Source organism: Embiotoca jacksoni, unplaced genomic scaffold, assembly GCF_022577435.1.
Source record: "Embiotoca jacksoni isolate LCO1_2020_lvr unplaced genomic scaffold, fEmbJac1.0.p SCAF_11, whole genome shotgun sequence".
Classification (NCBI taxonomy): domain Eukaryota; kingdom Metazoa; phylum Chordata; class Actinopteri; family Embiotocidae; genus Embiotoca; species Embiotoca jacksoni.
Window position 1 is genome coordinate 6,873,042 of NW_027185241.1, and position 14,738 is coordinate 6,887,779.

Consider the following 14,738-nt stretch of genomic DNA (forward strand, 5'->3'; position numbering starts at 1 on the left):
GTCCGCTCAACGTTTGCTGTGGGAGTGCAGGCTCACCAGGGACAAATTAGCCACACAGGAGCACTGAGGCATCATGGGAAATTAATGATCAGGACCTCCAGGAAGTGAGCTAATGAGTCCTAGTGCCACACGCACATGTACACCATGAAGCACACACATACACAGGATAAAAGATAGAGAAAGCAAGACAAGGAGGGGGTCCTGCAGAAAGGAAATGGCAAACGTGTAACACAAAGCTATCAATGTTACTTTGTCTGGATGAGTGATGGCACTGGCGCAATTGCAGGGTTTGCAGTCTCACATACACACACACACACTTAGAGAATCAGATAATTAGAGAGGACCACCAGTGGCTTTCGCCCATGGAGGCGTAGTGATTACTGTCGCTACACCCTCCCCTGGGGCGGTTGACAACAACCAGAGAATTAAAACACATCACACACACACACACACACACACACACACACAGAGTCAAGTGTTGCTGAACTAAATGTGGCTCTTGCAGACGGTCTGTGGTGGTGTGGCTCCCTGATGTCATCTTGTGTGTTGGTGGGTACATGAACGCACCATTTTACCATCCAGTTTCGCCCTACTTGAGCTGTACAGTAAGCTGTAAAGCTGAACGGCTATAAACCAGATACTCAAAGGCGCCTTACTGATGAAAACAAGCTCTGCCTTCTTTTGCATGATTGGTTTAAATAAATTACACTGTTCAGTTCCAGATCAGACTGTTCAGGAAGCAGAAAAGAGGACAGAGGGTCACACGGTTTCATAAAAAACTGGAACATTGACAGGCTGTCTCCCCACACCAGTCGGCGCACCTCACTAGGATTTAACTTTGGACTACAGTATCATACATAACCACACCCTTGTCATATGATTGGCCCGAAGTTTCCCCGGCACCGCCCTCCACTCAGCGCATCCGCCCTTCCAGCGCTGCTCGGAGCCTGTTGCTGCCAAACCAGCTGGCAGTTTCAATTGAAATTCTGATCTGTGACGGTACTCGCAACCCTGACCTTTAAACTCAGGTTTAGTCTCCTTTTTTTTCTTCTTCATATAAGTCTTGTGCTTTGCAGTGAAGATATGTCAGTCCTAAACCACTATGCGGAATGCTGACAAACTCTCAGGAACTTTTCACCGTAGAAGTGCACACCTTCCTCGTTGCAGCCTGTGACTCTTCACCTTGTTTTTAGAGCGACTTCAAACAGTTTACCTTGATGCATGATGCGAAACTCCAACAACAAATGACGTAGACGTGTGAGTTTGTTCATGAGTTGTAAAAGCTGCTGGGGGAAGTTGTTCACCGAGCTCCTGTGTCGTGTCTCGTCACCTGATTTGCGCACCACTCCCACCCGATGCAGAACCTTTTTGCGGCGGCCAGGATGGGCCCCCTGATGAGGACACTGGGAGCCCTGCCTGCTTGGAAAACCACCATTTTCCTGTTCAACATAATCTCAGCTGTTGTTGCCAAAAGACACGTCGTGTATTGGAATTCAACAAACACAAGGTGAGAAAACTCTGCCTTTTAATGATGCCTCTCTCCAGGAGAAAATTAGATTTTTGTTTGTCTGGGCTCCAAACAAAGACTCAATATTAAGGGTCGAAATGTAGTTCATTCCACCGCATTTGCATTTAGAACAAAGGTAGCTGGTTTGAACTTGCACTGCCATCCTATTGCGCAACAGCCTCAACAATTCCTCCTAAATGAGTCAGGCTTTAGTTGGTTTAAAGAATCTCAGCTATGCCGCAGATCACGTCCTTGTTTACTTAATTGAAGAGACGTGCAGAGCAGGTAAAGCCTGTACTAACCCAAAAGCTATGGGAGTGGTATTTGCCTTGAATAAAGAGGACACATTTGAGGCACAGTTACCTGACCTCACCTTCTTCCTGCAGCCAGTTATCTTTATCATAATGACCACACTCCAACCCTGGCTTTCACCTGTCTGCTGCCTTTTGCAGTTAGTTATTATGCTACTTATAGAAAGCCAGAAGTAAGGGTTTCTTCTTAAGTGTTTGTGCCCTAGATAGCATTCTCAGGACTCAGGTGTATATTAGAGTCTAAAGTGCTGCTGTGGATAAGCGAATATGTAGTATGGTAATGGGAAGGTGTGTGTGTGATTGTGACTGTGCGTAATGGTTTGATTGGGGCCATTAGCCAGGCAGAGCGAGGCTCACCTGCTGATCCAGGTGTTCCAGTGTGGCTAATTGAAGGGTTGAGGTGGGAGACCTGCAGGCCAGTAGAGCTACCAGCCAAGACAAACACATCCGCCATTCTCTTACACACTTTTTCACGTGCTCTTGCTCCCCACAGAAGGCCTGATTTCACAAACACTCTTTCAGATTATGACTTTTTTACCTAATAGCTGTTGGCCACAGAGATAACTTTGACAGTCACAGGTTTATCTTGTATTTTATATTTGTGGACAAGCAATTTGTGATAGAAATATGATTCCCCAAGGTCTCCTTTGTCAGTTCTGCAGGACTCCTATACTGGTATGGGCCAAGGTTATATCCAGTGTGTCGAGGCGGGTAAAACCTGGTCATGTAATTGGGATCCAACAGAAATGTGTTCGGGAGGAACACTGTAGGGATTAGGAAGCACCTTCTCGTTCCCCAGAGATTCAGGAATAAATGGCCACAGCCTGTGGAAGGGCCACACAGACTGCTGCAACACCATACAATCACAATGCCATCAGCATCATGGTGGAGGGTAACCCACTGTGGCAGAGAATCACTCTCATCAGCAACACCACCCAATCACAAAGCTATCAGTGGAGCCGTGATGCTGCACCCAGTCCAGAATCCTCTGGGTTTAGCACCAGGGCTCATTTTCCTCCTCCTCCTCCTCCTCCTCCTCCTCCTCCTCCTCTCCTCTCCTCTCCTCTCCTCCTTACTCTTCATTTCTTCCCTTGTTACATCCTGCTCTTCTTTTCATTTTTTCTCTGCACTCCCCCCCGCTCCTCCTTCGCCACCCCTTTATCTCTCACGACTCCCTCCTGCCCAGTGATGGATATTGGCAGTGTGATTAGTTGAGCTTCAGTCATTTTCCCATACCATATTTTCTATTAGGTTCCAGCCAGCCCGGTTGTCCTGAGGCCTGTAAATGTAGCCAGGCGAGGGAAGAGGAGCACAGGGACAGGAGAGCCATGCTTTTGTTGGCTCAGCGCTGCACTGCAGGGTCCAGGACTGCATCAGATTCTTTTGATTTTTATAGTTTACAACTTAGCTGTTCTTCCTAAATTTAGAATATACGAATAAGCTTTTGAATTTGCACTTTTTTTCCTTAAAGCCTTTTTAATATATTTTTGATGTAATTTGTGGATCACACATAATCTAAGGAGTATTTTAATATGAAACATGTTGCTTGTGACATAACCCACAGAATTATCATCCAACTTTTTAGTTCTATTCCCCATTCTGTGGTGCCTTTTAGCATCTTTCAGGTCCCTGTTTTGGTTGAACAAACAGAAACGTAACGTGTTTTGATTCAGTTTCATTGTTTTCATCAGAATTGTTTACCATGAAATAGCTCTGATAAATCAACTGTACGCTACCTCGTTCACACAAAACAAAAGGTTAGAAGTGGGTGACCAGAGGAGCAGTTAGCAGTTAAAGAGCCTTATTTCCCCCAGGAGTTGTTGGAGAACAAAACAAAACAAACATTGACCCAGAAGAGCGCGAGTTAAAGATTTACATTCACCACTTTGCCAGAAATACAACTTCTGGGTCAATATCTGTATCTACAACTGTTTGCTAAGGCTACAACTTTATAAGCTAATATGTCAGTATTGTGTTCACAAATATCAACCTTCCTTGTAAATGTTGTAATGGAGGCAGTAACGTTTTTTTTTTGGACTGCTTAACTCACAACAAGTTGCCAATACTAACAATCGTCTGGATCAGTTTATTAATGCCGAAATTATTACCATCACTTCTGACACTAGAAAAACAGCCAAAGTTTTGTTTCGGCTGCCGATACAGACGTTACAATAAAGGCTTAGGTCGTATAAAACATAACTGTAGCTCGTGAGAAAACTGGCTCTTTTTAATATGGCTGACAGAAGACAGTCTCTCGCCGTCACCTTTCCGACGACATCTAGATTTATGCTTTTAATGAAGCAAGGGCAGTGAAGTGGAGACTGAAGGGCCTCGTTGCTCTGTTCTTTGCTGGCTGATATGCTTGTAACAAAGGCTCAGTGAAACACTTTAACTGGCACACATTTAGCACCCTCCAGATTGAAAAATGGGAGCTCTGAAATGGAAGTGATAGACTGGCTGCAGGGTCAGCGTTGAACATTGTGGAATCAAATACCCCAGTCTCTTCTTTGTGGGGCTCAAGTGGCTCGATTGCCCTCTTTTATGATTTTATGAACAGAGTTTACGATCGTTCTTTATTTCATAACTGCACCTCTCTCAGAGCAATACTTCCTTATTAGATGAGAAATTATTTTTTTACTTCCTGGAGCAGTTAAAGGTTTGTAAAATATTATAACCTCAGTGCTCAAAGCTTGAGTGTGTATATTTATGTGTGAACCTCCGTGAGCAGCAAGCTCAGACTAGTTTATTGGTACATTCAGCCCCTTCTTGTGGGCCATGGTGTGCTTTTAAACCTGTTGGACCAAACACATTGACCAGCCTATTTGCTGATACAACTGTGACTGCCTCTTGCGCCACATTCATCCTCATAAATTCACCCGAGATATGTCAGCAAGTTTACTCTTAGCGGTTGAATTATCTTTTTTGCAAGAGATGGCTTGAAAGATGATTTGCCCTTTCTGTATATGGGCTGCTCATACAACTGTAACAAGAATACATGTCACCCATACCTTAACCCAAAAACAGCTCCTCTATTTCCTTGTCCTCTGACTGATCCTTGTTCTTGGCTCTCACCTGTGCTATTACTTTCCCTCTTATCTGCCATGGGAGGAGGCAAACTTGTCCCAACAGTTCCTCTGGATCACGGCTTAAGCTTCAGCCTCTGGTCTCCAACTCCTATGCTTCCTCTTCTGCTAATTTTTGTTTCTCTCCTGCAGAGTGACAGATTAGCAGGGGTTTGAAAATGGAAATTACTGTGTTTTAACATTTAAAATCATAATAAGAATATTAATTTTCATACCGGTATCCTCGCTTGGTCACAGTTGAACTCAATCTGCAAGTTTAGACATGAACCTTAAAGTGTTTAAAACAGCAGACCTGTCTGTACTCTGTCTCTCTTTATTTCTGCCTCTATCTCTCACCCCCTCAGACAAAGACTAAGGGTGAGCTCCAAGCCACTGAAGCATGTTTAAATGGTGCATGAGGAGATGAATATTTGTATTGGTTTTCTGTATCTTTATTGAAAGCAGCTCTCATAAGTCTTCCGTGTAATCTCTGCTCTGTTTATGCATCATTTCCCTATGTGTGCACTCATGAATGATCTAGTTTAAATACCAAAGTAAATCACATTCTGCATACCATACCTACACAAACACACACACACACACACACACACACACACACACACATATCTGATATGTGATTGTGCAAGAAGGCACACATGCAGCATACAGTAAAGTGAAAGCAGACGGTGTTTGTAATTCTGTCTTGTCAGGGAAGATGATTGCACTTTCAGACTAATTTATTTATTTTTTATTATTTCTTCCTCTGACGGTCTGTCTGTAGCTGTTCCTCCTTTGTAGTGTGTGTGCATGCAAATGAATATATTTCTCTCACTGTCTGCTATCGCTCTTCTCTGTGTCTGTCTCTGTACTAATCTCTGTCTTCCCCTGGTAAATGATTAACATGGAGAACCTGGCTGAACTATAATCAACAAACCCACAGTGAGGTAATTACCACTTTATTCCCTGTCCTGCTAACAAAGCAATCCCTCGCTCTCTCTGCCTCCCTCTCTCTCTGTCCTCATCTGTCATGTGGCTGTATCAGTGTCTCTCTCGCTCCCTTTTCTGTGTCAATGCTTGTTGTCTTGCAAGTTGCTGTCCTGTGATCGCCGTAGATTCGGAGATGTGTTTATGAGTGCAATTGTGTACCTTATCTGTTTTTGTAAATGTGCTTTGTCTGTTTGTTTGTGGCATTGAGCGTAGTATCTGGAGGTAAACTGTGGATGAATTAACTTTGTGTACACTTGAGCTTCTTCATCTCTGTCGGAAAACAATGCAAGGCAGTGATTTTAGCGATTTGTACGCCTGGGAATTGTCTTTGGTGCCATTGTGGTAGGTTGAAGTTCATTTCAGTGGAACAATAGATCTGTCAAAGGTGTGTGTGTGTGTGTGTGTGTGTGTGTGTGTGTGTGTGTGTGTGCATGCTTTTGGAACTGACCTGCTGGTTTGCTTAAAAGGGGAAGTCTTTGTTTCCTTGAGTAGAGATAGAGAGTAATACATTTCAGTTCTGGAAAAACAAAACCCAGAAATGCACCAGGATACCCAGCCCTGTTAAAACACTCAAGGTCCTGATTCATTTGTGATCTTGCACATTATTCATGTTTTTTTTGTTTTGTTTTTTCATTAGTTTTCAAACTTCTGTTCCTTTCACAGCAAGTCGTTAAAGTGGCTTCGAGTGGAAAAATCCTCCATTCCGGCCAGCGGTGTGCGGCTGTGGGAACATTTACCAACCACTGTGCCGGCCTTTTGTCTAAATAGGTCATTGTTTTGTTTCCACTCGATAGTTGATTTTAGGTGTGACTAAAGTGTTGGAGGAGAAAGGCGTATTATTGCCCTTGGATGCTTAGTTTTTTTTAAGGTGGGGCATGCAGATAGAGTCTTGTGCAACCAAGTCTTTTGCTCGAAAATGTCACGTGGCCTCATTTCATCGACTATTTCAAGTGAATCTTTGCAAAAACATTTCCAGGTTACTACTGACACTGCTTCCTTCTTTTTTCATGCATGCATCTGTGTGAAATCAGTAATCCTTCATTTCACTGTTTAGTGATATATTATCCCTCAGAATGATACCAACATAATCGTTGCACAACAAAAATAATCCTTGCATTTGAAGTGAAAGGTGAGATACACATGCACAGGAAGACTCAAGCACACTGTGTTGAAAATGAGGTTTGGGCAGAGGCCTGGCGGCGAGAACATCTGTGTTAAAATGGATCAGATAGTCACAGTGCAGCTTGGAGCCGTCGGAGCAGACCTGGTGTACAAGCATGAAAGGACGGCCGCTCCCTCCTCCTGGTCAGGATATTTAGTCAATCGATGCCAATTTAACACCCAGATATTATCACTGGCTTCTCGCATTATCGCAAGACTGCATATGGACCCATCTCTTTCCCAATTTCTTTCCGCACGCTGCCCTGTTTCTCTGTGTACACACATACATCAATATTAGGTTGCATTAAGCTGTAATAAGTTGAATTGTGTGAATGTCTCCAAGTGGGGTGGAACAGCTGTGGAATGAAATGAGGTTTAGTGATGTCTGCAGCTCAGTTGGCACAGTTAGCCTGGCTTTGGCACAAAATGGCTGCTGTGCCGTATGTGTGTGAAGAGGCTGGTTATAGTAGTTAAGGGCCGTTGGTGAGCTCTGAGCGGGAGCGCATTCATTCGTTCATTCACTGCACACAATGAGCTGTCATTGTTGGAGGTGTCAGGTGAACTATGTATTCCTTTGACACACAAAACGGCAATTAAACTGGTGCAAAAGAATATGTAAACTGTGGGAAACACTGCTAATTTTAGCTTGACCAACACAAAGCGATCTGTTTGTTGTTTAGCCGATATGTGCATATTAGAGTTTCTCACACACATGCGTGCAGGCAGAAAGAGGCAGACACACACTCCCATGCACATGTAACCTCGCACAATGCTCTTCCATTCGGCTCAGAAATCCTGCCAAGAGGCAACCTGGGAATTCCCTGAGACAGAAATTGAATTAGTATTGACCCAGGCAGAGCAAAAGGCTGTAGCAGGAACCTGGATTATTGTACCAGACAAGGTGCTCACTGCGAGGAGGACACTGAGACATGTTTGCCATCATATCCCCACTCTTCAAAGGTGCTTAAGGACAGTCACTCTAAAGGCAGTTTTTTTTTCTTCTATTTTTTCTTACAGATTATATTTACTATACAACAGCTTCTGCCATTACATTTCCTAGTGATTGCTGTGATTAATATGAATTTAATTTGTGAAATAATTGTTTTAGTCACTAAATGAGTGTCGCTTTCATCAGCTGCAGATAGGACACGCTCATGATAACTGTGCATGAATTGCTCTGACTTTATTGATATAATTTTGGTGCTGAATTTGAAAAAAAAATTTAAGCAAACCCTCCAAGGTGTTATCATGAATTTTTAAACATCTAGTTAGTATTTGACCTTGGTAGTGAATCTCTTGTGAAGTAGCCAGTCAATAGTCAAGAAAAGTCAAAAGATTTGGAGACACAGTGATGTAAATGTCTGTGGGGGTGATGTTTTTAAAGTCTCTGTTTAATATTCACATGTTAACTTTAACAGGTGCAATATGTCAGTGGATTAAAGTAAAGACGCACTAAATCTGTTCGCAGGCTTAACTGCAAGTGATAAAGTGTCTGTAGAAAACTACAAAGTGATGGTCTTCAGTGAAATGATATAAATGTGTTTTATTGATTATCGCCCGTAATAATAATTTGATCTGGCACGTTGCCATGGGAAGGGATAAGGAAGGATGCAAAATAATCGTATTTTAAATAGAATTTTCAGGCCTGCATTCCCTAAAGGAAATGGTACAATCCTTAAATAATATTAAGCTGACATAAGTAAGTTCTCAGGTTTATCTTATGTAAGATATTTTCTTTGACATGCCAAAAAATATATTTTTGTACACATACTGTAGCAGGACAGTTTATCTTGAGTAAGATGGTGTGTATCCAGAATAGGGGTGGGAGATTTGTCCCTAAAATAGTATCATGATATTTCAGGGTATTTCGGCAATAACGATATTATTGATAACATGACCAAATAAAAATGTTATTATTAATTACAAAAACATACAGTAACAACAAATAAGTGTTATGGTTATATATACCAGCATAAATATAAAAGTTTGCCTTCTAATATTCAGTTAAAACTAAACACCTGTTTTAGTTTCTGTTGGAGTTGACAAACTAAAGAACTAGAGTAAAATTCGGATTCTGTATAAAATAAAGCAGCTTGTAGCCATGCTAGAAGTTACGCTGTTAACAGTATGGCGTCATTACATCAAGTCAGAATACTGCAATATTGCAATATGAATATTTTTTATCGTATTGAAAATAACACTGATATTATTGTGAACGATGCGATATGGCACACCGCTAACCCAGAAACCCGCAGAACGGTGGTGGCTCCAGCCATCTTCACACCAGAACAAACTTTATAGACAAATAAACCTTCGAGAAAGTATAGCTCCTCTACACTTTAGCACAACAAAGAGACACTTGGATAGAATAAAAACACCTGAAGGGATGCGAACATGTGTGTATTTATAGGGTGTATACTCTTGTCGGTTGTATCTTTTTAACACTTTGTCACTTTTCTCAATTAGTATTATTTACCCTTTTATCCTGTACTTTGGGATTTCCTGAGGCGATAGCTCACATGACAAATTTTGCACTTTATGTTGATATTTTGAATCTGCTGTATGATTTTGGGAGGCTTTTCCATGGTGGAAAGAAAACTAATATTATTTTGGCATTGCCTCCCCAAAGTATGGTTGTACAGCTAACGTTCCAGCCCCCAATGATGTGAAACACACATTTCGCTTCCGTTTCTTTTTTGCGCTGGCATACCACACACACCAAAAATGAATATATACACTGCCTCTGCGCTGGGTTTTTTCGTCAGCCCCTAGAGATGGTAAAAACATTAGACCTGCAGTGGAGGGAGTGAGGGATGGAGAATGCGTTAAGGAGAAGGATGGTAGGGAAAGAGTCAACAGATTTCAACTCCCAAAACAGCTCAGGAAGGCCCCCGGGGATGGAGGGATAAGGAGAAAGGGAGAGAGGGAAGAAAGGATGTCAGCAGGTATTACTATCACTGTCACACGAAGGCGTGAGGAGCGAACCCTGCCTCCTCCAACACACACACACACACACACACACACACACACACACACACACCCACGCAGGGGCTCTGTCGCACACACGCACACACGCCGTGACGCAGGCTTGTATACAGGTGTCGTACCGAGACACACACACACACACACTGCCAAGAGTACCATTGCTCTGCCTGCACACACACTCAAACATGGCTGCTCGGACCCTGGGGAGACCCTGAGTAGGAATCGCACTCCTTTTAGAACTGACGCTGCTTTCTGGTTTTTGTTACACAACTGTTTGTACCTTAAGTTTAAAAAAAAAAAAAGAAGAACAAAATAATCTATCACAGGCATATTTAAAAATGCCAGCGCTCGGATTCTTTGAGGCTAACAGTAAGATGATGAGATATGGTTTAGGTATGTATGTACGTGTGCCAGCATATTTATGTGCTATTTTTGTTGCAATAACCAGTACCACATGATTTTTGGGTGTGCAATAATGCTCAGCTTGATCTGTGTCTCCTGCGAATTGGTTGCCATCACTGTATGTTTTGTTAAATTCATCACCAATGATCAGATGGTTGTAATTTACAGTCTGAGAGCATCCGGAGTATGTGGTTGTATTTTGTGCTGAATGGAAGAGGGGGGGGGGGGGAATGGCTTGTCCCAAATCTCCATAGCTATGGCCTTGTAGCAGGAGAACTCATGAATCTCATTGCTCCCCTATTCAGCTGGAAATGGAGTTCCTGTACGCTGTGCGCTTCTCAAAACACTGGAGCAGACGCTCCGTGTTTATGATGGTGGAATTAATCTGTGTTCTTCTATACAGTGACAATTGCATAGTCATGAAAAGTCACAAAATTCCTTACTCACTCCTTTTTCTCTTTTTTTTTTTTTCTTTTACATTGATTTACATTACAATCCAGATGGATTTGCTTTCAGACCAGTTCTCTTCATCAGAGGTAGATATTATACTGGCATTTGTGGTATTTGCTTAGTTTGCTTCGGATTTAGAGTGATTTTTGTATTCTTCTAAAGAAAACCACTCGCCACCAGTCACACATGCCGTACCTCCTTTGTGTTAATCTTGTAATTTTGGGTCATTGTGGTTCATTACTTAAAGCAGTGACCAGTCATCTTTAATCCCAAATTAATCAGATAATCCCAGTTGAGTGTCAGGCTGTTGTTGGCACTGTGCTAGACTAGCGTCTGCACCTCTCCGCCTGACCCTCGCCACTTCCTTCCTCTCTGCACCCCCCCCCCTTTCCCTCTCATTGTGTCTGAACCTTTCATCAGTGTTGTGGAACTCAACTGGCCTTTCTAAGAAATTCAGGGCCATCTGACTTCAAGGCACATCATGCCATCCAGTTATATCAACACAAATATCAGAGGCATGAATTTTATTTCACTCATTTAAGATGGTATACGAGAGCTCAATATTTAGTTTATAAATGACACCGATTCAGAAGCCTTCAAGGGCCTAAACCTAACCCCACTCAAACGCACAATGCAGACTTAAAAAAAAAAAAAAAAAAACAATCATACATTTTATTTCTTAGCTCTTTCGATAGGTATTAGACATCAGTGTCAGTGTCCTACCGCTGGTGTGAATATGTGCTCGTGTGTGAGGGCGGGGCAGCTAGGCTGCTGTGCGTGACTAGAACAGGACAAAGCTGGCTGCCTTGAGGGGGAATAAAGGGGACCTTCCATACCCCCGACGCACAGAGCGATATGAATTTTAACCGTTGTGACGGAGAAAGATGGAGAGGGAGAGGGAGGCATGGATCGGCTGAGAGGGAGAGGGAAGGGGGCAGTTTAGACTCCTGGGATTCCAAAGCAGTGACCGTGAAAGTGCTTAGATAAACAGAGAGAAAGACAGAGAGAAGGAGGGAGGAAGGGAGGGCGAAGTGGGTAAAATGGTGGTGGAAGAAGCAGTGGAGGGAAGAGCGGATGAGAAGGTGTAGGCATACCGACTTGAGAAGGAAATGAGAACTGCTGAAGATAGGGTGGAAAACAGCAGATGGGAGTGAAACCAAGTATAGAAGTTTTTAAATAAGTTCACCAGGAGTCGGAGGGGCTGAAAGTGGCCAGCTTTACTCTATTTACTCCTTAACTCTTATGCCTCTCCAATCTTTTTCGCTGCCATCTTCTCCTTTCCTCTCCTTCCGTCTGTTTAAATAATTCAGGCCTTTTGGCGTATTAGGGCAGGTTTCCTTGACATCTCTTAACTGTGTGTGCCTGTCTGTCTGACGGACTCAAGGACAGCTCTAGCCCAGGAACCGGCCATTCCTCAGCTTACAACCACCAAATAATCAGACACAGGTGAAAGCGAGAGGGAATGCACACCTGGGATAAATGCTGCCTATCCAGCATTGACCTTCACATCATGGAGAGAGAGATAAAAACAGAGCACACGAATGGAAAAGAAAGAGTGTCTGCAGCATCAGAAGTGTGACCCACTTTGTAAATGATGGATTCTCAAAGCCAAGTCTGATTTATTGGCTGAGTGTATTTGCTTTACGAGCACCCTTTTCACTACAGCAAGTGTATCCGAGTAAATGTGTGTCTATGTGGGCGTGCGTCTTAAAGGGTGTTGCTTGCATGTCCTCCTTAACCCACTTACACAGGTGGGCTGAAAGACCTGGGATACAGATAAGTGTAGTTAAGTATAGTTAAATAATAGATGAGAGTGTAGAGCATATACTGTTAAGATGAACTCTGGAAGGAAAACAAGAAATCAAGAACAAAATCTACAAGATGTTACTAAAAATGTCTTATGTGAAGTGAAAAATGACAAGAGCAGCTAATGGAAAAAGCATGATGTATCATAATTGCAAGCAAAGACGGGTCGTACTTGATTGAATGCCAATTTGCAGCATTTAATGTGTACGAAAGTGGCTTGGCAACAAAACCTTAATAGTTTTCAAAGCAGACGTCGCCTCCAAAGTTGTCAAATCATCTTTGCCCAACATGCTAAACTAAATTTTCATTTTGTAATATTTTTTTTTTGTATTACTTATAACTGATACAGGTACAAAGCCAACTCTTTTCTTCTACTTTACTCATCTTTAATTCCTATTGTTTAATTGCCCAGTTCTCTATTTTACTATTTTTACCACCATGCAGTCCATTGTTATTAACCCTATATATCAACCTTAATATAAGTGCTTTTTGTCATAATGTTAACATTAATTTGCTCTATTTAGATAGATTTATCTGCTCTGGCACTGTGTGAGTCAGAAGGGTCCAAGCAGCAACGTTAGTACATAAACGTGAGACAAATGATGTTGACACAGTGGATCAGCCCGGCTGCCACTTTGTGGAAATACACTTTGATAGATTTCATAAATAGTTTGAATCATGGATTTTTCTGTATACCCATCATTGTCACCGTCCTACCCCCCACCGCCCTCCTCGTACGCTGTCGGAGCGGTGAGGTACTGTAGCTGTATTCAAGTTTATGTATACGAGCCTGGCACCTGTACAAATCAGCCCTGTATTTATGCTGCAGCTCCATTTAGACTGCAGGAACATGGAGAGCACTCATTACTCTGAGGTTTAGGCTGTCCGACAGAGGGATGCAAGAAAAAGATGGATGGAACGAAGGATGGATGGGTGGGGCATTGGCTTGGCACCAATCCCAGCACCAGATTGGTTGTTGTCCTGGCAACAGCACGTCTGACCTTATTTACCCCCTTGCACACCCCTCACCGTACGCGCACTTCGCTCTCGCCCATGCACATTTCTTTCGCTGCACTCACTTTTTACCCGTCATTCTTCTCTGCATGAGAGCTTAAACTCTTCATCTTATGCCCTTTTATTCCCCTCGCACTAATTTCTAGAGTGTGGCCGCTTCCAGGCAGAGCAGGTGAGAACGTCAAATCAGACTTATAGCTGCTGCAGTGCTGGTGGCTGCCGTGAGGCAACGTTTCTGGTCAAGCGGCGAAAATAAAAACAAGCCATAGACGGCGAGACCACACTCTTGTCCATTTATGTTGTGGACAGTAATTTCATACCTTCCAGAAAAGTCACTGGAAAGCCTATTTTAAGCTCATACTAGACCACACATGGAGAGTGGTGCCTATGCATGAGAGAGCTCTGCCACAGAAGGGGATGATGGCTTCTGCAGAACTGCAGCCATATCAAAATGGTCCCGATGAATTGGTTTCCATACTGATGGGTCCGGCGGGTCTGAATCGTGCAATTTTCCTCAGTTCTGCTGGCCGTGGCTATACATCCTGTTGTGCTGCTGAGTCCCACAGAATGGACACATACACACACTGAGGAGGACCTATGCCATAACAGGCAGAAAATAGGGTCTGTCTTTACCTGAGGCTCAGAGTCCTTTTGGCCTGAAGCAGTGCGCGCCTGTGTGTGTGTGTGTGTGTGTGTGTGTGTGTGTGTGTGTGTGTGTGTGTGTGTTTATGTGTCTGTAAATTGATAGGTGGTGTGGGTCCAGCCTGCTGATCTACACAGTTTGAATGAGGAGTGTAGTGGTCTGAATGCCCCGTGCCTTCTGGTGCAAGATACGTGCAACCAATCATTCCATCTAGGTTATACACATACAGCCATAGTGACCCACACTTACACACCAAATTCATATTCACACTGTATAATGCATTGCATTATGTGTGTGAACATGTACTCGTATTCTTCATTTATTTATGAGAACAAAAGCATTTGCTTTGTCTGATGGCGTATGGGTTTCCCCCAGGAAATTGCATAGAAGATGTGGACAGCCTTCATGCA

The 14,738-nt window shown here is 42.9% G+C and overlaps 1 protein-coding gene across 1 annotated transcript in view; it reads left to right on the top strand.

The window, feature by feature from the left end:
* Nucleotides 1-1,043: 1,043 nt before the first annotated feature.
* The window catches only part of LOC138192120 (ephrin-A4), a 30,996-nt gene continuing 17,301 nt past the window's right edge, over nt 1,044-14,738 (top strand). Inside the window, exon 1 of the mRNA XM_069139342.1 lies at nt 1,044-1,507. Coding sequence (XP_068995443.1) covers nt 1,356-1,507 — 152 coding nt within the window. The 5' untranslated portion in view covers nt 1,044-1,355. The remainder of the gene's footprint in view (nt 1,508-14,738) is intronic.